Genomic DNA, 24495 nt, shown 5'->3' with positions numbered 1-24495 from the left:
AAGCTGGTAAAACCATCTCAGGTCAATAACCAGACTTGGTTAATTCCAATATTTTCTGTTATTTCAAGTGTTCACATTTTCCTTATTCACTTAATTATCTGTTAAAATGTTTGTTGCAATCCTGAGATTTCCTCTCTGGGGTTATGATTGTTGTCCCAGTCGCTCGTGTATCCAGTGCTCTGTGTGAACAACTTATCAGCCTTACGCAACACTTACCCAGCTTTGCATATATGTGGCTCAGGATTCTTCCTGGCTGCACTCTGATTGGAAGAACGTCAGAAACAGTATCAATATGCAAATTATGCTTCACCAAAATGTTCTTGATCTTTTCAGATTCAGCCAATATTGACACTGTAAAGTGAGAAAGAAACTGTTACAACCAGTGATGTGAATTACCTTCAACCTTGAGCATACATGTTCTACACACGAGACCATACATGATTTGGGAATGGTAAATGTGATTAGAACTTGCCTAAAGGTGGTGGGGGGAGGGGGGAATTACTCATGGATATTTGGCTGTTTTTGACCATTCCCACATCAACTGATCTTTTAATAAAACTAGGATATTAAAGGCCGAATAATTTGCCCCATGAATATTCTGCTAAAGAAAGAAATTAATACATACTAAAACTTTCATGGCTACAGAATAACCTTTTCACACAGAGGGTGGTGGGTATATGGAACAAGCTGCCAGAGGAAGTGGTTGAGGTGGGTACAATTACAACATTTAAAATACATTTGGACAGGTGTGTGGATAGGGAAGGTTTATGGGCCAAATGCACGAAATGTGAGCTCATTTCAGCAACTTGGTTGGCATGGACGAGTTGAGCAAATCCATCCCATTGACCAAGACTTTTGGTCCTCTGACCTAACACTCCTTTACATACTTAATATTGCTGACAACATCCTGTGAAACATGTTGAGATGTTCAACTGTCTTAAAGCTACTCTATAAATGCTGATGCAGTAAGGGTTGTGTAACAAGCAACATACCACATTGGACTAGAGTTTCTCTCAAAACTTTTTCATGCACTGATCTCTCCAAAGCTCTCTCCAAAACCCACTGTACAACAGGATCTGGTACATAGAACATTCAGAGAAAACAACCCAAGTTTGTCCAACCTCTGATCCAGGTAGCATCCTGATAAACCCCTCCTGCATCCTCTCAAAAGCCTCCACATCCTTCATATAATGGGGTGACCAAAATCGAATGCAATACTCCAGCTGTGGCCTAACCAGAGCTTTATAAAGTTGCAACATAACTTCCTGACCCAATGGGGCAAGCATGCCATATGCCTTCTTTACCACCCTATCAACCTGTCAGCCACTTTCAGGGAGCTTTGGACTTGGACCCCAAGATCCATCTGTATATCAACACTTTTAAGGGCCTTGCCATAAACAGTGTACTGTCCCTTTACAATTGATCTCCCAAAGTGCAACACTTCCTTGTGTTCCTGTTTATCACTCTCCAGCCTCTGTCTTTACCTTCAACCTCCCCTCCCTGACCCCAGCTCTTTCTGCCTTTTTTCTCCCCTTGTCTGCTTCCATCTATCCCCCACCTGCCTGTCTCTCCCAACTCCACCCCTCCTGCTCCATCACCTGGCTCCTTCTGCCCATCATCCATCACCCCTCCTTGGTCCACCTATGGCCCCTGTCTCACCCCTCCCCCTCTCCTCTTCGTACCAGCCATTTCCCCTCTCAGTCCTGATGCAGGGTCTCGATCCGAAACCGCAAAAATTCCTTTTCCCCTGATAGATGCTGCTCGACCCGCTGAGCTCCTCCACCGGTTTGGTTTCTTTTCTGGTAATCCCTTGTTCACTTTTCTGCTCAGCACCTCTTTTGTGTTTGCCTCACCTTGAAATGTTTTCTTTAGAGATGTGCAGAAAACACAAGTTATTGCTGTCATCATTGGAACAGCCTAATAACTAGATATGATACTTGGTTAAAATATTTAAACAGAAACTGACATACATTATACTTTAAATAATTTCTCCAGAAAAAGGAGAGCTTAAAAGGGGAAACAGGATAGATATTTTTCAGCAAAACTACTTAGTGTTATGCAACATCAGGATTATGCATTGAAGAATAGAATTCTGATGGTTAGCTTATCTGACAGACCTTGGACAACAACATCAGGCCTGCTAACGGTAGACAGTCTTCGACTTAAAGGATCAATTTCTCCAGGAGCTAGAAATCCCTGCAAAACAAACCAAGACCAAATGATTGGTACAAGTCAATCAACATTGCCTCATGGCAAGCAAGTTGCATCTTCCATGCTACGGGGGATGCTACGTGCCTGTGATGCTGCTGCAAGTAAGTTTTTCACTGCACCTTCGCATACATGTACTTGTGCATATGACAATAAACACGACTTTGATTTTCCTAAGGTGATAATGTGCTTACAGCATGCATCAGGTCAATGACAAACAGGTCAGCCTTCCATGGGCAATAGGAAGAAATGAGAAAGGGAAGTCCCTGGGGAAGGTTTGTTGGTAAACCAACAACTGAAATGTTTAAAGAATTCCAATAATTCTCAAACACACTTCCTCCAAAGTAATAAGTTTATGGATTCAAGTTTCCTCACAAAAAATGTCATGACTAGTGCCTAATTCCTTCATAACTTCTGACAATGCACAAAGAAACACAACAGCATATTTGGGTAAATTCCTGCACAGTTAAACTTAAAAGGAAAAGCAATGAGATTAGAGTTTCACAAGGGGGCCCAGGTGTTAAAATACACTTTGTCATGGCAATTTTCAGGCCAAAACCTTTCATTTCTTAAACAAGTATTGATTCATTCACTGCTCTGTGTTTTAGTATCAGGTTCATAGGAAGACACTCATTGAAATGTTTCAAAACATTAAAAATAGTCCATTGCTAGCTGAGTATGCAAATATGTGCCAACAGGGAGATGAACAACTAGTCTGCTCAATTGTTGCTTCAAGCTCTGCCTCCTGCCCTCCTCCAATCCAAGTGAATTTTGGCAGATCTGCTTAAATGATCCAGAAATATGACGGAAACAACAAGTGCTTAATTCTTGAAGAAAAATTGTTACATGTTGCTGATGGTATTAAAATTATTAATATTACATAATCAGGGATATAACTCAATAAAGAATAAAAAGCTTTGAAATAGAGCAAGCTGCTCTCCGATATGACAGTCACCGGAGGCTCATAGAGTCTTGGAGTCATAGAGCAATACAGTACAGATACAGGCCCTTCAGCCCAATGAGTCCATGCCAACCATGATGCCCACCCATCTAGTCCCAATTTCCTGCATTCAGCCCAAATCTCTCTGAGCCCCACCCCTGCAGGTACCTATCCAAGTGATTCTTAAATAATACTATTGTACCTGCCTCAACCACTTTTCTCTGGCAGTTCGTTCCATATACTCACCACCCTCTGTGTGAAAAAGTTCCCCCTCAAGTCCCTTTCCCCTCTCACTCTAAATCTATGCCCCTAGTTTTGATCTCGCCTACCCTGGGGAAAAGACTGCTACCATCCACTTTATCTATGCTCCTCATGATTTATAAACCTCTTAAGGTCAACCTTCATTCTCCTATGCTCAAAGGAATAAAGTCCTAGCCTGGCCAACCTCCCCCTATAACTCAGGCCCTCTAGTCCCGGCAACATCTTCGTAAAGCTTTTCTGCACTCTTTTCAGTTTAACCACGTCTTTCCTATAACAGGGTGACCAGAACTGTCCACAGTACTCTAAGTGCAGCATCACCAACGACTTATACAACTGCAACATAATGTGCCAACTCCTACAGTATACAGTACTCAATGCCCTGACTAATGAAGGCCAGCGTGCTAAACACCTTTTTCACCACCTGTCTACCTGTGACGCCGTTTTCAATGAGCTATGTGCTTGTACTCCTAGGACCCTCTGTTCCAAGGAGTACAGGAGTACAAGAACAGAGGGTCCTAGGAGTACAAGTGCATTGTCCCCTAGTGCCCTACCATTCATAGTACAAGTCCTATACTGGTTTGACTTTCCAAAATGCATCACCTCCCACTTATCTGTATTGAAATCCAATTACCACTCGTTGGCCCACTTCCCTAACTGAGAAGATCCCCCTGTAGTCTACAATAACCTTCTTCACTATCAGCAACACCTCCTAATTAACACCTTTAAGGAAATGGGGCAGGTTTTAACATAATTGCTTAATAGTTGACCTGTTCCCTCAGACTGTAGGAAGACTAACAAAGCTCCCATTTTTAACAAAGCTCTCTCTATATCAATCAGCCTGCACTGCACTTTCTCTGTAACTGTAACATTCTGCATTATATTATTGCTTTTCCCTGTACTTATGCGATGAAGTAATCTGCAAGGACGGCAGGCAAAACAAAGTCTTTCACTGTACCTCGGTACATGTGACACAAAAAAACAATTACCAACTGTAAAGAATGAAATCATGATTGATTCTGAGGTGAACAGCTAAAGGCTAATTCAATTAATCCATATATATGAAACACAAGGTGCACTATAGGTTTGTCATTTAGAAGACAGAGTGAAGCTACCTCCCCACTATCACTGAACTATTTGTATTTTGCGTACCTCAGAGAGGAGATTCCCAAGGATATACAGAGATTGTCCCCACATATGAGGCAATTTTCCTTTCACAATTCTGTCCACAGTATGTGGGTTCTTGTATTCTTCATCCACCTGGTAACAAAGATGGCACACTTATGTTAGACTGTAAGCTCTGCCCAACCTGGAGGTTTTGAGCCACCAAACTACAATGCATGTAACTATCAATAATGTCTAATGATGAAACCAGGTGAGTGTTTCACTAAAGTATGAACAATTAAATGTGCAAAGTATGGACAATTAAATGTGCATGCTTCACAAGAACAGAGGGGGACGAAATACAAAGTGACAAAAGTCTTGATGGAAGGGAGGGACAGCATTTCCTGATGGAGAAGGTCTGCTTACAACACATGGCAGAGTTCCACACTATGAAACAGCAGCAGTGTTAGCAGATGCCCAGTAACATGGTGGAGACATCCAGCTGGAAGTCATTCCAAGTTTCTTCTACAAATGCTCATCCTTAACCTTCTGATTTTCTGTGTTAAATGCAAAATTTGGCTAAACCCACAATTCCATTGAAAGGTGGCTACCAATTGCAAAGGCTGAAATGTTTAAATAATCTATCACCAAACAAATAAAATTATAACCAAGAAAGTGAAGAAGCTGTGGATGACACACCCACTTTATCAAGTAACATCAAATCAATTGACTAAATTATACATCCATAAATAATTGTCAACTCAAATTGCAAACTCAAGTTATTTTCTTGGCAATAATGCTGTACCTTTGTTCAATAAAAACATGTGGTCTGAGCATAAGATAATTGGTAATGAATGCATTGCATTGACTGACCTTTTCAGCAGGGACAGCATACAGTTCTGGCACCAGCCTTATGCCATTCTGTTCCCTTATAAGGATTTCTTCCAGGGCATCTCTGTACTCTTCAACCTGTAACCATGTTAAAGAACTTATAGCACCACAGCACCATTCCTGAAATGTTCCACAGCTAATCAGGTACTTCTACTGAATTCCTTCCTATGGCATTAAAATGGAAATTCTTCCGATAACATTTTCATTCCTGTTGCTGGAGTATAGGACTCCTATGCAGAGAATAAATATGCACTTCAACTGATGAAAGCTGTAAATAAGCTGGAAAAATAGCTTTGGCATAATGAATTGTTACCTTGGCATAGGTGCCAATGTATTTGGGTAAATACTCACCAATGGAACAGTGAAAGAAGAAACACAGAATAAAAATGCTTATTCTGTGCTCCACAGAGCCAATGTATTAACAGGCTGCAAGAAATCAAGTCACCCCTCAGCCTCCTTCACTCCAAGGGAAAACAAGCCCAGCCTGTCCAATCTCTCCCCATAACTAAAGTCCTCCAATCCAGGCAGCATCCTGGTGAATCTGCTCTGCACCCTCTCCAGCCAAACCACATCGTTCCTATGGTATAGTGACCAGAATTACATACAATACCCCAAGAGTGGTCTAACCAATGTTTTGTAAAGTTGTTACCCAATATCCCAACTATGCCCTGACCTACGAAGACAAGCATGCCGTATGCCTTCTTCACCAATTTATCTACCTGTGTTGCCACTTTCTGGGAACTATGGGCTTGAACCCTAAGCTCCCTTTGTTCATCAACATTCCTTAGTGTCCTACTATTTACTGTATACGTCCTACCCAGTTTGACTTCCCAACTTCTTTACAGGATTAAATTCTACCTTCCAACACTCTGCCCAGTTTTCCATCTGATCTATATCCTGCTGTAGCCTTAGACAACTTTCCTCACTATCCACAACACCAACAACTTTTGTGCCTTGCACAAACGTACTGATCATTCCTCCTCTATTCACATCCAAGTCATTAACATATATCACAACAGCGGTCCCAGCACCGATCTCCGTGATACACCACTGGTTACAGACTTCCAATCAGTACCCTCTGCTTCCTATCACCAAGCCAATTTTGGATCCAATTAGCCATCTCTCCCTGGATCCCATGTGCCTTAACCTTCTGGACCAGCCTACCATGCTTGACCTTGCCAAATGCCTTACTAAAGTCCACATACACAACATCTACCACCCTGCCTTCATCAATCTCTTTGGTTACCTCTTCAAAATATTCAATCAAATTAATGAGGCAGCATTTCCCCCTCACAAAGCCTTGTTGATGATCCCTGATCAGCCCCTATCTTTCTGAATGTACATTAATCCTGCTCATGTGGCCTCACTGGACGATCCCTCCAGCACAGTCTCTCTAGGTACTGCCGTTATGTTCTCCCTAATCAGTAGTGTGACTCCTCCTCCTCTTTTGCATCCCCCTCTGTCATGTCTGAAACTTCTACACCCCTGGAACATTAAGTTGCCAGTCCTGCACAAGAAGCCTTTTCCCCAACAGTATCCAAAACAGTATACCTGTCTGAGAGGGAAATGACAACAGGGTACTACCTGCCTGCACTTACTGCCCATTTGGTGATCACCCACCACTGCTGCATGACCAACTCACTAAACGTACTATCTAGGACATTTACTGCATTCCAGATGCGCCACAGCATCATGGAAGTACCAAAGGAATGCAAGAGGCAGCACAGATATTCCTGCCATCAAATGAAAAAGGTTTGTATGTGAAAAGAATAGTGGCCAATAAAAATTAACAGGCAGGATAATACTCCTGCACATAGAGGAGTAAATAGATAGTGTAAACCGCTGCTGGAAGTTAATAAATAGAGGGGATTTTAATCGCTGCCTTCTAACAGACAAACAGGTAAAATATACCGGGAGAGGTACACTGTTAATCCCTCGCACCTTCCCAGAGCTGTACCTCTAACCAGGTGGACAGCAAGGTCCAGATATTGGCCTTCTTCAAGCACCTCACTCAGGGAGAGTTAAGGATCGCCCTTAAGCTCAAACTCATCAAAAGGTCAGTAGGTTAATTGGCTGCTGTAAATTACCCTTAGTGTGTAGGTGAGTGGGAGAATCTGGGGGGAGTTGATGGGAATGTGGGGAGAATAAAAAAACTGGGATTAATAAAATGGGTGATTGATAGTTGGCACAGACTTGGTGGGGCAAAGCACTAACATCCGTGCTGTATGACTGTATCTACGAAGGGCTCAGTAGACTTGACATTCAGTATGTACAAATAATGCCACAAGCAAGAGAAAAATGTTCTGGGCCAGAGTGGAGTACTAATCAGGTTGAGTCATAAATTGCCCTATTCCATGTGCAACCTGATCACTGTGTCCAGATGTGGTTGGAGACAAGCATTGGGCCGATTCCTAGTGGAATCCCTCTACTTCATGATGGATCGTTGGAGACACTCCAGCAAATGCATCAAGCATGAAATGGAGAGATGGCAGGGTTTACCACACCCACTTAATCCAGTAGGTTCACTTGGCATTCCAGACTGGAATAAGAAAACGTTATCCAGATGGGGATATCAAGTTCATATGAAGGACAAGCAAGGCACTGCAGACTCAAGCAAATAATACACAACCTTGGAATTTACAAGTAATAATTTTCACAGCTATTGATTCGAGAATTTACTCTTAAATCAAAGTACCTAAAGTAGGTTACAATAATTACAAATAGAATGATATCAAATGATGATGATGGTGCCACTGAAGGTTGTATTTACAATGATAATGGCCTTGCCCTGCCTGTCACCTCACCAGTGAGTCCCCATGCCCCTTCCTACCTGCACCTTGTCTTCTTTAAATACCCCATCAATGAGGAGATAAGTCCAGAACACGGGCCATTCACATTCAATATTTTCAAACAACTTCAATTCAGCCGAGTCATAATGCAGTCTGTTCGGGTCCTGAGAACAGAGGCACTCTTCAGTTACAGAAACTTTGCAAGTTAATTGGCAACATGACAAAGTTACGATCATTGAATAGTAATGAAAACAGAACCGATTTTCAAGGTTTAACAACAATTAGGAGGAAGGTACGCATCTCCAGAATAAGGGGGCACAGGTTGAAGGTGAGAGGGGAAAGATTTCAAAGGGACCTGAGGGGCAACTTTTTCACACAGAGGGTGGTATGTATGTGGAATGAGCTGCCAGAGGAAGTGGTTGAGACAGGACAATAACAACAATTAAAAGACACTTGGACAGGTACATGGATAGGAAAGGTTTAGAGGGATAAGGGCATGGATAGGTACACACAGCGGTGGGGCTTAGAGGGATATGGGCTGAACATAGGAAATTGAGACTAGTTGGGTGGGCACCATGGTTAGCATGGACTCGTTGGGCTGAAGGGCCTGTATCCATGCTGTATTGCTCTATGAATCCACTGAGGGGAAAGAGGGGAGGTTTCACCATCATACATTTTAAATCAGAATTGGTTTGAAAATTCTACATCTTATGTAGCTGTTTTAAATCAACACACAGAATGTTAATGGTAGCACCTAGGGACGGTTACAAAATGTTACTGAATGAAGGAGCTTCAGCAGCTGAGCAAGAATTTCTAATCAATCACATTATAATGGATCCAGCCCACATATCGGATTCATCTTGCTATCACACTTGCCTTCATATGTTTTCAGATGTTCCCAGTATCACCACCAAAGTGTTTCCGAAAGCTGGGTGGTCCATGATGGGAGCTAGGCTGCAGAGAGCAGAATCTAAAGCCCCCACCCACGGACTATCCAATTGCCACTCACAGCTTGTGCTGTCAGACACATTTTCCACCAATTCTAAATGTTCCTAATCATTGGTGACACTTAGAAACTGTTTAAATAATTAACTTAAAAAAAATAAAAACAAAAACAAAATCACTTAAAACCGGATTAAAAGTGTAAATTAACAAAAATTGTAGTGTTAATTTAAGAGCACTTAGCATAACTTATCTTTCTTGTGAAGGTCAGCAACCCTGACCAAATGAACAGAGCACAATGGATGCACAAGCTGTAGCTGGCATGAAGCTGAGGAGCCAGATATGAAGTGTTACAGAATGTAACCTAACCCTAGCTGTGTGTCTGGGATAAGTTCTACACCATCCAGCACAAAGCACCCCACCTGATTGGCACCACATCCAACATCCATTCCCTTCACCATTGGTGCACTCTGCCTGCAGTATGTACCATTTACTAAATGCACTACAGTTACTCACCCAGGCTACTCTAAATAGCACCTCCCAAGTCTGCAATCTCCACCACCAAGAATGATAAGGAGGCAGGTGCGACAGAACACCAACACCTGCAGGTTCCCCCTCCACTTAGTACATCATCTTGACTGGGAAATATATCGCTGTTCCTTCATCATTGTTGGGTCCAAATCTTGGAACTCCCTCTCCATTGGCACTGTGGGAGCACCTTCACCAGAAGGACTGTAGCAGACAAGGTAGTGGCTCATCCCAACTAGGGCAACTAAGGATAGGCAATAAATACCTCCTCGCACAAATCCTGAAAAATTAATAAATAAAACAAAAAAAGCAGTGGCTGCACCTGACTTCCAGAGCTTTCCGTATGCGCGTGCTGCAACGCTAAAGCACAGACCTCTGGAACACAATACTACATGCAATGGAACTAAGCAGCATCATTCCCTAGAACTGCCAGCTAGCATCAATAGGATCTGGCCCATTGATTTTCATTGATTTCCCATTCAGTCAGATGATGAACCTATCAATTAATCTGCAGCATAAAATGATCTGTGTACCAACCTCTCTTGGAGTTTTGTAGCCATCTCTCAGAAATCGACAGCAGCCATATCGCCCCTGTGTGACAGAAATTAAATGATCACTAACAAAACCTGGGCAGGGCGACCACAATGGGGTGTACACTGTGTCGCTGCATAACATGGAGCTATAGTTAGGGATAACTCTATGTTATGCAGCGACAGTGTCCACCCCATACAAACGTCCTCCAGGGAATTCCCACCTCACCTTCCGGCCTTGTCTCACAGTACATGGTTAAATGACATAGCTAGACACAATCCATGAAGGCCAAACCTCCAACAGCTAGGCTGCTGCGTGAAGTATTTTCAAATAATGTGAAAAAAAAGTCATGCTATGACATTCACTGACTCCAGAGCACGTGCCTTCTACAGTTCCACAGGCACTGGACAAATGAGTCAGCGACCCGTAAAATGATTCTACCCTTCACTTGGGAAGCTGCGAGGAGCAGGGATCCAAGGCTCACACCTGGTCCCAGGATTGGAGTGTCAACTAGTTCACAGCGGGTTTCCCATCCTCCTCCCGTGGTGAGTTGCAGCAACTTGCACAGACAGGTATCTGGGCACAGGCAGCCTCACAAGAGGAAGGAGAATGCAGGTGGACACTCAGTCCATCCAGCTTGTACAGGGCTACAAAGGTCTTGGCTGACCTGCACCATCTCCATTACCTACCTTGTTTCTCCATTGATACTCCTGCCAATGTAAATCAGCCAATTTCAGATGATGAAATTCTCCAATGACACTCAACCACATTGTTTTTGGGAGAGGCAGGGGTAAGCATGCTCCACCTTCCCACTGTGCTTTGTGTGAAGGAACATCACTCAATGGCCATCTCCAACCTTAAGTTTCTGCCCTCTTGTTTGCCTGCAAGATAGTTTCTCGCTGTCTACTCCCTCAACTCCTTTGATTATCCTCAACGTTATACTATCTTCAACCTTCTATACATAAGGTGATACAAGACTGAATAAGTGTGGGGAAGACAAGCTCCCTCTGGATAGGACTACCCAGAGCTCTGCAATGTTGGAACATAATTTCCACCCCTCTCAATTTCAGCTTCCATGATATAAACCCACCAACAGATCCTTCATCTCTAGAGATTATCCCATGTTAGCTTTGCTGATTTCTGTATTCACACCCCAACTATCACTACTTCTCCAACAGCTTCTTCTCCATTTAGAAAATCTATTGTTCTTGAATCCAAAGTGGATTATCTTACACTTCCCTACAGTGAATTCATCTGCTACTTTACCACTTTGTTTATCAATGACCCTTTGCAACTATCTGCAACAAATTATTTATTGCAGTACTTTATTTAGTACAATCAGCAGACTTATACATATAGCTCTCAGTTTCTTCATCCTAGTGATTTATAAACATAGTGAAAAGCCAGTGCTACTTGCAGGAGACACCACTGCCCACTTCCTACCAACTGGCATGTAGCCGCATCACTCTCTGCACCCTCTGAACAAATTCCCCACCAAGATCGACAGAGGACATTGCAGAGAGGACATCTACAAGAGGTGACGTCTCAGGAAGGTGGCATCCATCATCAGGGACCCCCCACCATCCAGGCCATGCCTTCTTTTTGATGCTGCCATCAGGCAAGAGGTACAGGAGCCTGAAGACTCACACCTCAAGGTGCAACAACAGCTTCTTCTCCACTGCCATCAGTTTCTTGAACCAACCTGAAAATCCTTAACACTACCTTGGACTAGATTCTTTTTCCTCTCTTTCAATTTTGCACAAGCGTCGTTGTCATTATTTATTTTGGTTTTTTTTGCACATGCAAGTTACATATAATTTATGTTAATTTAAGTTTATCTCAACATATGTTTGTCCTTGTCTTGTAATGTACTGTGCTGCTGCTGCTAAAAGCTAATTTTCATGGCATTTACAGTATATCCTGTATATGCCTATGGCAACAATAAACTTGAACTAGCCTCCAGTTCCTTGGGTGGAATCTCACTAAAAGCATCCAGCTCAGCTGCAGAGAACACAGTTCTTCAATGTTCGGGAGCTTACTTGTAGTTTTGTAATTATTTCATTCTTTGTCACATTCACCAGATCGATGTCTTCCACAGCAAAGGCAGGGTAGGAAATGATTGAAAGCAGCCCAGCATCAATCTCTTTAGATGTCGACGCTCTGGGTAACATAGAAAGAAGAATGGACTGGAATACAAGAAGAAATCAATTAAAAGCGATCAAGCCAATGTACTTGGACTGATCAATACAAGGCAGTGGGCAATTCCCAGCATTCCCTTCTGATTACCTGGCAATGTTGTACTTCATCCGGTAGAACGTGGATGACTGATCTTGGGCCTCCACAGGCGCCAAACAAATCCAGCTCATCGATCGCCTCCAGAGCTGCCTGCAAGACCAGGGTACAATGAGACCAGGATCCAACAAACATCCTTCCCAAGACATCCAAAGCCAGGCCTGCCCCATCCACTTGGAGCCAACCGTTACCCTGGCTGCCCCAATTCAAGCATTGCTGAGCCCCTCACCACTTTGGAGTAAGTCAAACTGGTTCAGCTATTTTAAACAGTAAAATTCACTGGACTTTGGGACCCAGATCGTGTTTACACTCATGGATCTAAAAGTTTTACTTCTCCAAACATACAACAGGAATTCTGAACCAAAAGCTTGCCATTGGCTGAAGGTCCAACTAAATGTGTTTAAATGATCACAGGGTGAACCTAGGGGGGCCTGGCATGATTTTCTCAGCCTTCAGTCCAACTTTCTTCATTAGACTTCTGGGCATTTTCAAGCACAGAGATACATGAAGATTGATCTGCGTTTAATAAATCCCAAATATGTGAGCAATTGCTATCAACACAATTCCTCAATTTTCTTAAATATCCTTTATGTGTGATTATATATCAATTACTTATATCGTGCAAGTGATTGGGGACATGTAATTTGTACAATGGAAGCCCATCATTTAAGGGTTGATTAACCAGGTGCCTCCACTGCGTCAGCCTGTCTGCTCTTGGTCACGGAGTTGGATGTGTCAAGAAGAGTGAACTGTTTATACTGAGCACGCTAACAGTTTTCTTCACTTAGGAACCTCAACACTGACAGCCAGCGATAGGAAAATCTAATCTGACTCCCGAACATCACTAACAACAGTGAAAAAATGATTTTGCATTTTCATCTACAACACTGAGCATAACTCATGGTGATCTTTCTTCCTTGAGTGTTGCTGAGCCAAAATGTGTAAATTCAGGTGGGAATACACCAGGATCTCATGATAAGTTCTTTAAATGGTGACAGTGGATTAATGACAGCGGAACAGGTGGTGAACCAAGACAAGTTGTAGCTGGAGCCTCTGTTGTATTTTTGGGCATGACATGGTAGGTTTGTTATAGATAAGAGATCTTTATATCAGATTTCACTGGGGTCGAATTCCTCATTAGAAAGGCAAGGCAAGCGTACATTCTTTGCACCTGACACAGAAAATCAACTGGCACGACAAAGCTCATGTTTCGTAACCTCTTTCTTCTACGACAGATAGATTAACAAACATACTTTGTGTGTGAACTGGAACATTAACATGTACTGTACTCATAGAACAGGACAGCAGAGGAACAGGCCCTTCAGCCCACCACGTCTGTGCCGAACACGGTGCCAAATTAAACTAAATCTCTTCTACCTGCTGATGGTCCATATCGCTCCATTTCCTGCATATTCATGTGCCTATCTAAAAGCATCTTAAGCACCACTATATCTGTTTCTACCACCACCCCTGGCAGCCCATTCCAGGCGCCCACCACTGTGTAAAAAAACTTTGCCCCACACATCTCCTTTAAACCTTCCCCCTCTAGTATTTGACATTTCTACCCTGGGGAAAAGGTTCCGACTGTCTACCCTATCTATGCCTCTCATAATTCTATAAAATTCCATCAGGTCTTCCCTCAGTCTCCAACGCTCCAGAGAAAACAACCCAAATTTATCCAACCTCTCCTTAGACTCACTTAGACTTTGAGAGTCAATTCATTTCAATGCATTCTCAATGAAAATAAAATAATTCCCACTGCAGCTCAAGCTCAAGGGCTTATTTTCCCCAACTCCTCATGAGATGTGGGTGTAAAGAACAGCATTTATTGCCCTTCTCTAACTGTGCCCGAGAAGGTGCTTACTAATTGTCCTCAGCACTGTCGGGTAGGTGGTTCCAGGATTTAGAACCAATGACAATGAAGAAACAGGAAGATATTTTCCAGTCAGGACAGTGTACGAGTTGACAGGATCTTGGAGGCAGTTGTGTTCCCTTGTGCCTGTTCTGCTTATCTTATCAGACTGGATCTGCTGTCCAAACCACAATAGTCAGTACACACTCCAGCCATAGAATGACAGTGGTGGAGGGAGTGGACGGGGTGTCAGTCAAGCAGGCTGCTTTGTCCTGGATGGTGACAAAATTGTTTCGTTGTTGAAGCTGCAAGTGGAGAGTGTTCCAACACTCTCCTGACTTCAGCCATGTGGATGGTAGAAAAGGCTTTGGGGAGTCAAGTCACTCAACAAACAATACCCCACCTCCACCCTCTATTCATGTAGCCACAGTATTTATGTGTCTCGTCCAATTAAGCAGCCAGGATGTCATGATGGGGACCCAGCCATTGAATTTCAGAGCTAAGTAGAATGACTCCTCCTTGGAGCTGCTCATGGCTTGGCTTGTGTAGAGCACAAATGCCACTTACCAGCCCACACCTGAATGTTGTCTAGGTCTTGCTGTATGCAGGCATGGGCTGCTTCACCTTGCTGAGGAACTGTGAATGGAACTGAACATTGTGCAATCATCAGGAAATATCCATTCTGACCTTATGACAGAAGCAAGGTCATCTGTCAAAACCATTAAAATTCATGACAGTTCTTAATACTGCTCCATATTCTAAAAATTATCTTACATTTTCCAACAAGAAGGAAGCCTGGTCAAAGATTATACACAGTGAGGATAAGGATAACTTTTTTTGCCTTTGTATTCTATTCCTCTATTAATATAATCAAAGACCCATTTGCATTATTTAAAATAACCAGCTCTATCAACAAATCCTGTTACCTTCAAAGTCTTGCCTGCATACACCCTCAGGTTCTTACACTCCTTGTAAAGCTGCACCACTTTATATTGTTTCTCCTCATTCTTGATATAAATATATCTCTCTTTAAATGTCTCTGCACTGCTGCCATTGCCTAGCCACTACATCCTGTATTACGTGTTGTAGGAGATGTTAGTTACCTTGGCCATGCCCACAGAACTTGCGTTCAACTCTGCTATTCCCTGGTTCATTTTATCTCCTCGCTCCCACATGCCGTAATCCTGAGAAAAAAGGACAAGCATTAGTTTTCTTTACAAGATGCTAACCCTTCTATTCTTGAGATCTTGGACATGTGACAACCACAAACAACTAATGTTAAATCAGCATCCAGCAGCAGGGTCTATCAACACAGAACATCCAATTCAAAGACTTCAGCGAGATCTGCAAGTTCAGTCTACAACTGAAGCCAGTTGCAATGTCCCACTTACAAAAGTGACAGTGCAGTTGTGGTGACATCTGATTTATAGCACCATCAGTTCAACATGACCAACTGGGAAATGGGCTAATCCAGAGTTCCTAGTGCAGCACGGCAAAAATCTTCCCACAAGGACCACACACTTCCAGTGGGAGCTGGAGATGGATATGATTGCAGAGCTGAAACTTGGCAGTAGAACACGTCAACCTAAGTCAAGTTGAGTTTCTGGTCCTGTGCACAAGTACAGTGAGGTACAGGTACAATGAAAAACTTGCTTGCTGCAGCACCACAGGCATATAGGTTCAGACAGCACACAGGTTCAGAAAACACACAGCTCTAGCTGCATGCCCACAAGCAGCTGGTCCATTTTGGAAGGCTGATACACGACAGCCAAGGCAAGCTCACGTAACAAGTCCACACAGGCACGTCAGCATGGCCGTCCACCTGAGCAGTTCCAAGATACAGAAGATACCCTGTTCTTTTGCCCAACTTGATTAGATCAGAGAGTTACACTCAATTTTTCCTACTGCCTCCTTGGACAGAACCTTCCACACAGTCACCATCTCCAAGCTTACAGAGAGAGGAAAGCAAGAGGCCAAGAACAACGGAATAGATGGGAAAAGAGAGATAACAAAGAGGTGGTGAGTTTCAACAGGATGTGGGGCAGGGTCAGAGATGGACAATGGTACAGAGGAATACGTAGGTGGTGGAGAAGATATGGAAACTGAAATTTGGCTCAGGCTTGAGAAGGATGCCAAGTCTGTAAATGGCCCAGTTCAGACAGTTCCAGAGAGTTATGTAGAACTGAGGAGAATGGAACATGGTGGGGGAAGATTTACAAAGATGGTGGCTTTGGTCTCCTGAATATTTAACTGAGGAAATCTTTCACCCATCCAATATTCATCTTCGACAAGTAGTGTGATAAATCAGCTGGGGTCAGAAGAGGCCTCGCAGCTCCAGAGACCCAGGTTCGATCCCGACCTCATGTGCTGTCTGTGTGGAGATGCATGTTCTCCCTGTGCCTGGGTGCTCCCGTTTCCTCCTATATCCCAGAGGCATGCAGTTCAGTGGCAGCTGTAAATTATCCCCTAGTATGGTTGGGTGACAAAAGAATCGGGGGATGGGGGTGGGGAGTTGAAGGGTACGTGAGGAAAGGTAGAAGGCAATAAGGATGGGAATAGGATTGAGGAGATTTCTCCCCAAAAGCCCTCCTTAGAAGATCCAGTACAGATGTTGGACAAGCAGTGGAGAGGGCGTGGAGAGGTGACAGTGAGCTGTGCCAACAACGTCAGCTCTGCATGGGGATTTACAGACGACATCAGCTGAGACACAAGAGGCTCAAGCATTGATCCTTACTGACTCAACTTACAACATACTTGGGTTGAGTGTGCGTCCGGAGCTGGGGATTGGGAGCAAGGGCAAGTCTGCAGCCAGCAACAAGAGGTTGGGAAGGGAATCTGTTGTGTGGCCTGTCTCAAAGTATGTTGGAGCTCTCAAGGACCCCACAGACGTAGCTCTGCTCAGACAGTCCCTCACAAACCACCCAGCCAACTCCCAACCCACCAGACCCGCAACATCCACAGCTTGTGAATGCTCTGAAGTCACCACAATTGATACTTATACAGGGAATAACTCTCCATTTCGCTCTAGACCACCTGGACAACCGGAACACGTACATCAGGCTGTTGTTCATTGACTATGGCTTGGCATTCAACACCATCATCCCCTCATAATTTATCGCCAAGCTCCAAGACCTGGGCTTCTGCAATTGGATCCTCGACTTCCTTACTAGGAAACCACAATCACTGCAGATCGGAAACCTCATCTCCTCATTGACTATCAACACAGGCGCACCTCAGGGCTGCATGCTTAGACCCCTGATCTTTCTTTTTAAAAAATTGTGTATTATTTATGTTTAATTCATGTTTTTCTAGTGAATGTTGTGTATCTGATGCTGTGCCTGTGGTGCTGCTGCAAGTTTTTCATTGCACCACAGGTATTTGTGCAATGACAATAAATCCCGACTTAGATATGTACAAACGTTCCTTCCTACGATTGGCAGAACTAGTTTCCACTCTCTCTCTCCACTTTTGGTAATTGTTCTCTGTTATCAGTTTTATGTGCACTTGATGCCATTCATTACAATACTGTGGAGGTATGGTTAACATATCAAGTGGCTTTTGTGTATTTTCTGACTTATGGACAAAATCAACTTATGGATATCTGTAACAACGTGCATTACCCAGGTACAGCCTGTATGTATAAATGCATCGGTGCTTTTTACTTGTTGAAGCAAGTTCCAATTGCTCACCACTCTTGGTTAAAGAAAAGCTTCCCTGTACCTGACCATCAGATTGTATGCACTGCCTTCTTCAATCCCCCAACATGTTTACTGTAAAACTTGACTTTGACTCTCAAGCCTACCCTTTCCAATGCAGCACACTAGAGGCCAATCAACCAGCAGCAGTCTTTGGAAAGGTTTCGTTCCCTCAGCCCAGGGTCTCCTGGTGACCTGTGCCATCATTCATCACCAAATGCAGTCAGTGCTCAATTTACCATCAACCACATCAATCAACCACACTGCTCAATTTACTCAACAACTGGCCCATCACTTCACCTATTGATTTTGAACAGCTGCCAGAGTGAGGCAGTTAGCTTGAATCAATTACTGTGACTACTTCTGTTTCTCATCTTACTCTCTGTAAATACTCACAGCAACTTTATAAGCAGCCTCGATGTAAAATACAAGATTCTGTATAAACGATACTTCATCCAGGGTGAAAATGATGCGTAACCCTAGGGAGAACATAATATCGAATTAATGTAGATTCAAGGCAGTTTCTTCCCCTTACCAAAAAGGGTCATTTCCAAATCGATCTTTCAGGAATGAATTTTAAAGTCAGACATCTTGAAGGAGGGAAGAAGAAATCAGGTAATTCTATCCTGTACAACAAGACGTTCCAACACCTTGCTGAAGAATGATATTTTGAGTGGTATTGACATTTAAACTCCTTTAGCCAAAGAAATAATCATTCATTCCTGATGTCTATGCATGGTTGAATTGAGATTCAGCCAGATTCTCTTTTATTAAAGCCACATAGCATTTGCTAAATGTAGAAGGTGCCAGGGGGTAATTTCAACCGTTTCGCCAGCCTGGTAACATGACAATTTGATGTCCATTCACCCCCGAGAACCCGGGCAAAAGGTGGTGGGGAACCCAGGGAAACTGGTGGGGTAGGCGGGGCCATGTTGAGGGAGGCGGAGCCCCAGGAACCCAGGTGATAACCATCCTAAAATCTTAATCTGATTTCAGTCACCCAAATCACTTGTTTGAAGCATAAAATGATGGTCTCTGGGAGCCCTAAGCTCCCCTTCTGTAGCCAAGGTGCTTGGACAAATATTGCAGCTTCCACTGGAACCACAGGTGAGAGCAGGAAGCCTGAAGCCACGTGTCGGGCACCTACAGCTGATCATGGGAACCGGAGGAGATAGTGGAAGTTTGAACCCTTGAACTGTCCCACACGCAGCCTAATGCAGTTTGATCCCCCACAGTTCTGCTCCTTCCTGCACGACCTCTTCTGAGCTGTACAGCTGTTTCTGAGAATGGTAGCATCAGTCTCCTCCCCATCCCCCCATTGCAAGTTCAAGGACTTCAACTGTGAATCAGCCTTTCCCTCTTAAGCATCCTTGTACTTATTAATTCTTCCTAGTTAGGACCCCTTCCCATTCTGCTGAAATGTGTGCTAGCTGCAATTAAGAACTTCTTTATGATTGCTGCTGCTTCTATTCTCCATAGTTATTTTTGCTGACACGGCAGATGCTGGAAGTTGGAACAACAGACAATCTGCAGGAGGGACTCAGTGGGTTGAGCAGAATCTGTGGGAGGAAATGAATTCCGCCTCACCTCGGACTCCTTTTTCACCACTCCCCTTCTCCTCTTTATGGCGGCTGTCTCACCTCTCCAGTCAGTCCTGACGCAGGGTTTCGACCCAAAGCGTCAACAATTTCTTCTCCCCCCGCCCCCGCCCCACCACCTCAACAGATGCTGCTTGACCCGCTGAGTTCCTGCAGCAGATTGTTTGTTGCATTAGTAGTTTTATAGTGACTCAGTTTTAATCTTCCTAAGGAATACCTTAGAATGCATTCAGTGACTTTTGATTTACCTAAACCTCAAAAGCCACCAGCTCAGTAGGTCAACAACTATGTTCCCATTGTCACACAAATCTGTAAAGTACTAGAATCCAATTAGCTTTGATATGTTAAACCATGGAATAGCAACTATCTCCTTGCTTGACGTGATAGATGGCAATGTACTATTTCTATGAGAAAAGATTTTCCTGGCAGATTAAACAATACTTTCTCCGACCAATCCAAATTTGCTTTTGGATTCTCTACATTATAACAGTGACTTTATTTCAAAACTACCTCACTGGTTGGTTGGACTGTGCCTTTCTCATTATGAGGCTCTGAAAGATGAGAAATAAAAAAAGCTCTTTTTTTTCTTTAAAACCATAGATCCATAAAACACTACAACACAGAAAACAGGCCATTCAGCCCTTCTAGTCTGTGCCAAAACTTTATTCAGCTAGTCCCATTTACCTGCACCCAGTCCATAACCCTCCAGACCTCTCCCGTCCATGTATCTATCCAATTTATTCTTAAAACTTGAGAATGAGCCCACATTTATTACATCAGATGGCAGCCCATTCCACACTCCCACCACTCTTTGAGTGAAGAAGTTCCCCCTAATGTTCCCCCTAAACCTTTCCCCTTTCACCCTAAAGCTATGTCCTCTCATACTTATCTCCCCTAATCTAGGTGGAAAGAACCTACTCGCATTAACTCTGTCTATACCCCTCATAATTTTGTAAACCTCTATCAAATCTCCCCTCATTCTTCTATGCTCCAAGGAATAAAGTCCTAACCTGTTCAATCTTTCCCTGTAACTCAACTCCTGAAGACCCGACAACATTCTAGTAAATCTTCTCTGCACTCTTTCAATCTTACTGATATCCTTCCTATAGTTGGATGACCAGAACTGCACACAATACTCTAAATATGGCATCACCAATGTCTTATACAACCTCACCACAACATCTCAACTCCTATACTCAATACTTTGATTTATGAATGCCAGGATGCCAAAAGCTTTTGTCACAACCCTGTCTACCTGTGACGCCACTTTCAGGGAATTATGTATCTGAACTCCCGGACCCCTTTGTTCCTCCGCACTCCTCAGTGCCCTACCATTTACTGTGTATGTCCTACCTTGATTTGTCCTTCCAAAATGCAACACCTCACACTTGTCTGCATTAAATTCTGTCTGCCATTTTCGGGCCCATTTTTCCATTTGGTTCAGATCCCTCTGCAAGCTTCGAAAGCCTTCCTCGCTGTCCACTATGCCTCAAATCTTAGTGTCATCAGCAAACTTGCTGATCCAATTTACCATGTTATCATTTAGATCATTGATATAGACAACCAACAACAATGGTCCCAGCACAGATCCCTGAGGCCTAGTCACAGTCCTCCAGTCTGAGAAACAATCATCCACTACCACTCTCTGTCTTCTCCTACACAGCCAATTTCGAACTCAGTTTACAACCTTTCCATGGATACCTAGTGTCTGAACCTTCTGAACTAACCTCTAGCGAAACTTTATTCCACTAGTCCCATTTACCTCCACCCAGGGTGGTGGGGGCTGGGGTTGGGTGTAGGAAGAACTGGGTAGATCAGGAGGGGAGCGAAAAGGGATGGAGGGGGAGCAGTTTATCAGAAATGGGAGAATTCAATGTTCATGTAGTCGGGTTGCAGACTACCCAGGCCTTACTAAAGTCCATGTAGACAACATCCACAGCCTTTCCTTCATCTACTTTCTTGGTAACCTCCTCAAAAAACTCTACAAGATTCATTAAACACTATCTACCACGCACAAAGCCATGCTGACTATCCTTAATCAGCCCTTGGCTGTCCAAATTACTTGTATATCCGATCTCTCAGAACACCTTCCAATAATTTACCTAATACTGATGTCAGGCTTACCAGCCTGTAATTACCTGGTTTACTTTTAGAGCCTTTTTTAAACAATGGAACAACATGAGCTGCCCTCCAGCCCTCCTGCACCGCAACTGTGGCTAAGGGCATTTTAAATATATCTGCCAGGGCCCCTGCAATTTCTACACTAGTCTCTCTCAAGGTCTGAGGAAATATCTTATCAGGCCTGGAGGATTTATCTACCTTTATTCACTGTAAGGCAGCAAGCACCTCCTCCTCTTTAATCTCTATGTTCCATGACACTGCTTGTTTCCCTTCCTTCCACATACAGTCTGCCAGTTTCCTGATGCAAAAAAAATACTGTTGAGTTTGTGATGTTAGTTGGAGAAAATATTGAACTCCCCTTATGTGAATATGCATTACAATCTACTACTACATTAGGCAAGGAAATACACAAAACGTGGGGACTCTCTGCAAGCTGCTCTCAGCAGATCTATTCATTACTTCTATCATAATCCTTCTAATTACCAATTAACAGGAATTCTGCTCCTATTGTCACACAAATAGGATCTACTGTCCTGTTGATCTACTGAGCTGTTAAAGGTTACTGTTTGTTGGCTTTTGAGGGTGAGAGCAAAAGTTGCTGAATGCATTCTGCTGCATTAAGAGGGTTAAAAATAAGTCATCATGAAAAGGCCAATGAAATGGAGGCACAGTAATGGATCTAGCCCACAGACTATACCATGACCACATCTAAATGAGCTCACTCCTAGGGTCATCGAGAGATGGCCCATTGAATCTTCACCAACAATCCCACCAACCCATTTACACTAATCCCATTTTACTCTCCCCACATTCTCACCAACTCCCCCCAGATTCTACCACTCACCTACACACTAGGGGCAATTTACAGCAGGCAATTAACCCCCCAATGCGCATGTGGGAGAAAACCGGAGCACCCAGGGGAAATCCACGCAGTCACAGGGAGAACATGCAAACTCCACACAGACACTACCCAAGGTCAAGACTGAACCCAGGTCACTGGTGCTGTGAGGCAGCGGCTCTACCCACTGTGCCGGCCAAAGCCGAAGAACAGTCAATCTAGGAAAGTGTCCTAGATATTCAGAGTGCCTTAGGAATTGGGGATACCAAACAAGTCATACACCAACAAAAGATGCTTGACGCTTAGATTCAGTATCATTAAAGCAGTTCAAATGAGCAGGCTGCTAGACTAATTGGTACATTGGTTTTAAACATTACAGCATAAAAACAGCCTCTAAAATAAAGCAGGACTCTTCTCACCTGACGCAGTCATCTGTGCCAGAAAGAGCAGATAGAGGGAGGTGGCATCTACTTGAAGGTGGCCCCATTCATTGTCACCAACCACCGTCCCACATGTGGCTGTGTTGTACTTGGCATGGAGAGAGTCCTTCGTGCTCTGGCTTTGCTTAAACTTCTCAACTTTTTCCACCTAGGTGCAAACAATTGTGATTAGAAACACAAGAGATGGCAGATGCTGGAAGCTGGAACAACACACAAGATGCTGGAGGAACTCAGTGGGTCAGGCAGTATCTGTGTGAGAAAATGGACAGTCGACATTTCAGGTCGAGACCCTTCAGCTGGACTGAAAGACAGAGGAGAGATAGTCAGTATAAAAAGGTGAGGGGAAGGGGTGGGGCAAGAGCTGGCAGGTGATACAGGTGGATCCAGGTAAGGGGGGGGGGGGGTGATAGACAGATGGAGGTGGGGAGAGTGGGAATGGCGACAGAGGCTGAGAGGTGAGAGGTGGAGGTGACAAAGGGCTGCAGATGATGGAATCTGATAGGAGGGGAAGGTGGAGCATGGAACCAAGTGAGGGAGGTGGGGAGGGCAGATGGGAGCAGTGGGGGGAGGGGACCCAGTGGGAGGTGTGTGGGCGATGGGCAGATGGAGTGGGTGGGGGGGGGGAGAGAAACAGGGTGATGGGGGCCTGGGGTGGGTGTAGGAGGAACCGGGTAGATCAGGAGGGGAGTGAAAAGGGATGGAGGGGGAGCAGTTTACCAGAAATGGGAGAATTCAATGTTCATGTAGTCGGGTTGCAGACTACCCAGGCGGAATATGAGGTGCTGTTCCTCGAGTTTTGTGTTTAGCTTCACCCTGTCAATGGAGGAGGCCGAGGACAAACAGGTCGATGTGGGAATGGGGAGGAAAATAGGATGACAATTGTGATTGTCATAACAACACCTCCACTAATAGATTTAACGTACAATTTTTTTAATGCACTAATCACAATCCCATATCAGCTTTCAGATTTCCTTTCATTACTATGGGCTGTGCAGGAGGGAAGGGTTAGATTGATTGCTGAGTAGATGTTTATATAGGTCAGCACAACATTGCGGGCCACAACAGTGTGTGCTGTACTGTTAACATCTTTACTATGGGAAAATGTCCCAGGAGAACTTTTACACTGAAAAGTTTTTTCCCACATACATCTTCACTGTGTTTAAACACCAGCTTTATACGCTACACTTGCTCAAACAACAACTTTAGCAACTTAAAAGAGTGGAGTGTTTTATCTGTTGCTCTTTCAGCACCTGCCTACATCTAACACAATTCTTTGCTCAGCAGGGAACTTGATTCCCAGCTCCAACAAGCTGTTGACCAGGCTGCCCTAAACAACTCCCTCCAATGCTTCCTGGGGAAAATCAGCTGCTCTCACTGAGTGCATACTTGGGAAATGTGTTATTTTAATATCTCACGCTCCCTGTCTTCATTTGCCATTGGTCCTCAGTGGAAGCCTGTGGCAACCTGT

General features: G+C 43.8%; 1 protein-coding gene across 2 annotated transcripts in view; it reads right to left on the bottom strand.

Moving 5' to 3' along the window:
• LOC127569040 (phosphorylase b kinase regulatory subunit alpha, liver isoform-like) overlaps window positions 1-24495 on the bottom strand; it is an 84328-nt gene that overhangs the window by 46178 nt on the left and 13655 nt on the right. For both annotated transcript variants that reach the window (XM_052013302.1, XM_052013303.1), the window contains exons 5-15: window positions 23007-23175; window positions 18427-18509; window positions 15439-15519; window positions 12478-12576; window positions 12231-12377; window positions 10198-10251; window positions 8232-8354; window positions 5384-5479; window positions 4559-4666; window positions 2118-2196; window positions 217-351 (exon numbers count right to left, since the gene is read on the bottom strand). In XM_052013302.1, the coding sequence (XP_051869262.1) occupies window positions 217-351; window positions 2118-2196; window positions 4559-4666; window positions 5384-5479; window positions 8232-8354; window positions 10198-10251; window positions 12231-12377; window positions 12478-12576; window positions 15439-15519; window positions 18427-18509; window positions 23007-23175 (1174 nt within the window). The remainder of the gene's footprint in view (window positions 1-216; window positions 352-2117; window positions 2197-4558; window positions 4667-5383; window positions 5480-8231; window positions 8355-10197; window positions 10252-12230; window positions 12378-12477; window positions 12577-15438; window positions 15520-18426; window positions 18510-23006; window positions 23176-24495) is intronic.

The sequence above is a fragment of the Pristis pectinata genome, chromosome 4 (genome assembly GCF_009764475.1).
Source record: "Pristis pectinata isolate sPriPec2 chromosome 4, sPriPec2.1.pri, whole genome shotgun sequence".
NCBI lineage: Eukaryota > Metazoa > Chordata > Chondrichthyes > Rhinopristiformes > Pristidae > Pristis > Pristis pectinata.
The sequence above is the reverse complement of the archived record's forward strand: the minus strand, read 5'-3'. Positions and strand labels throughout refer to the sequence as shown.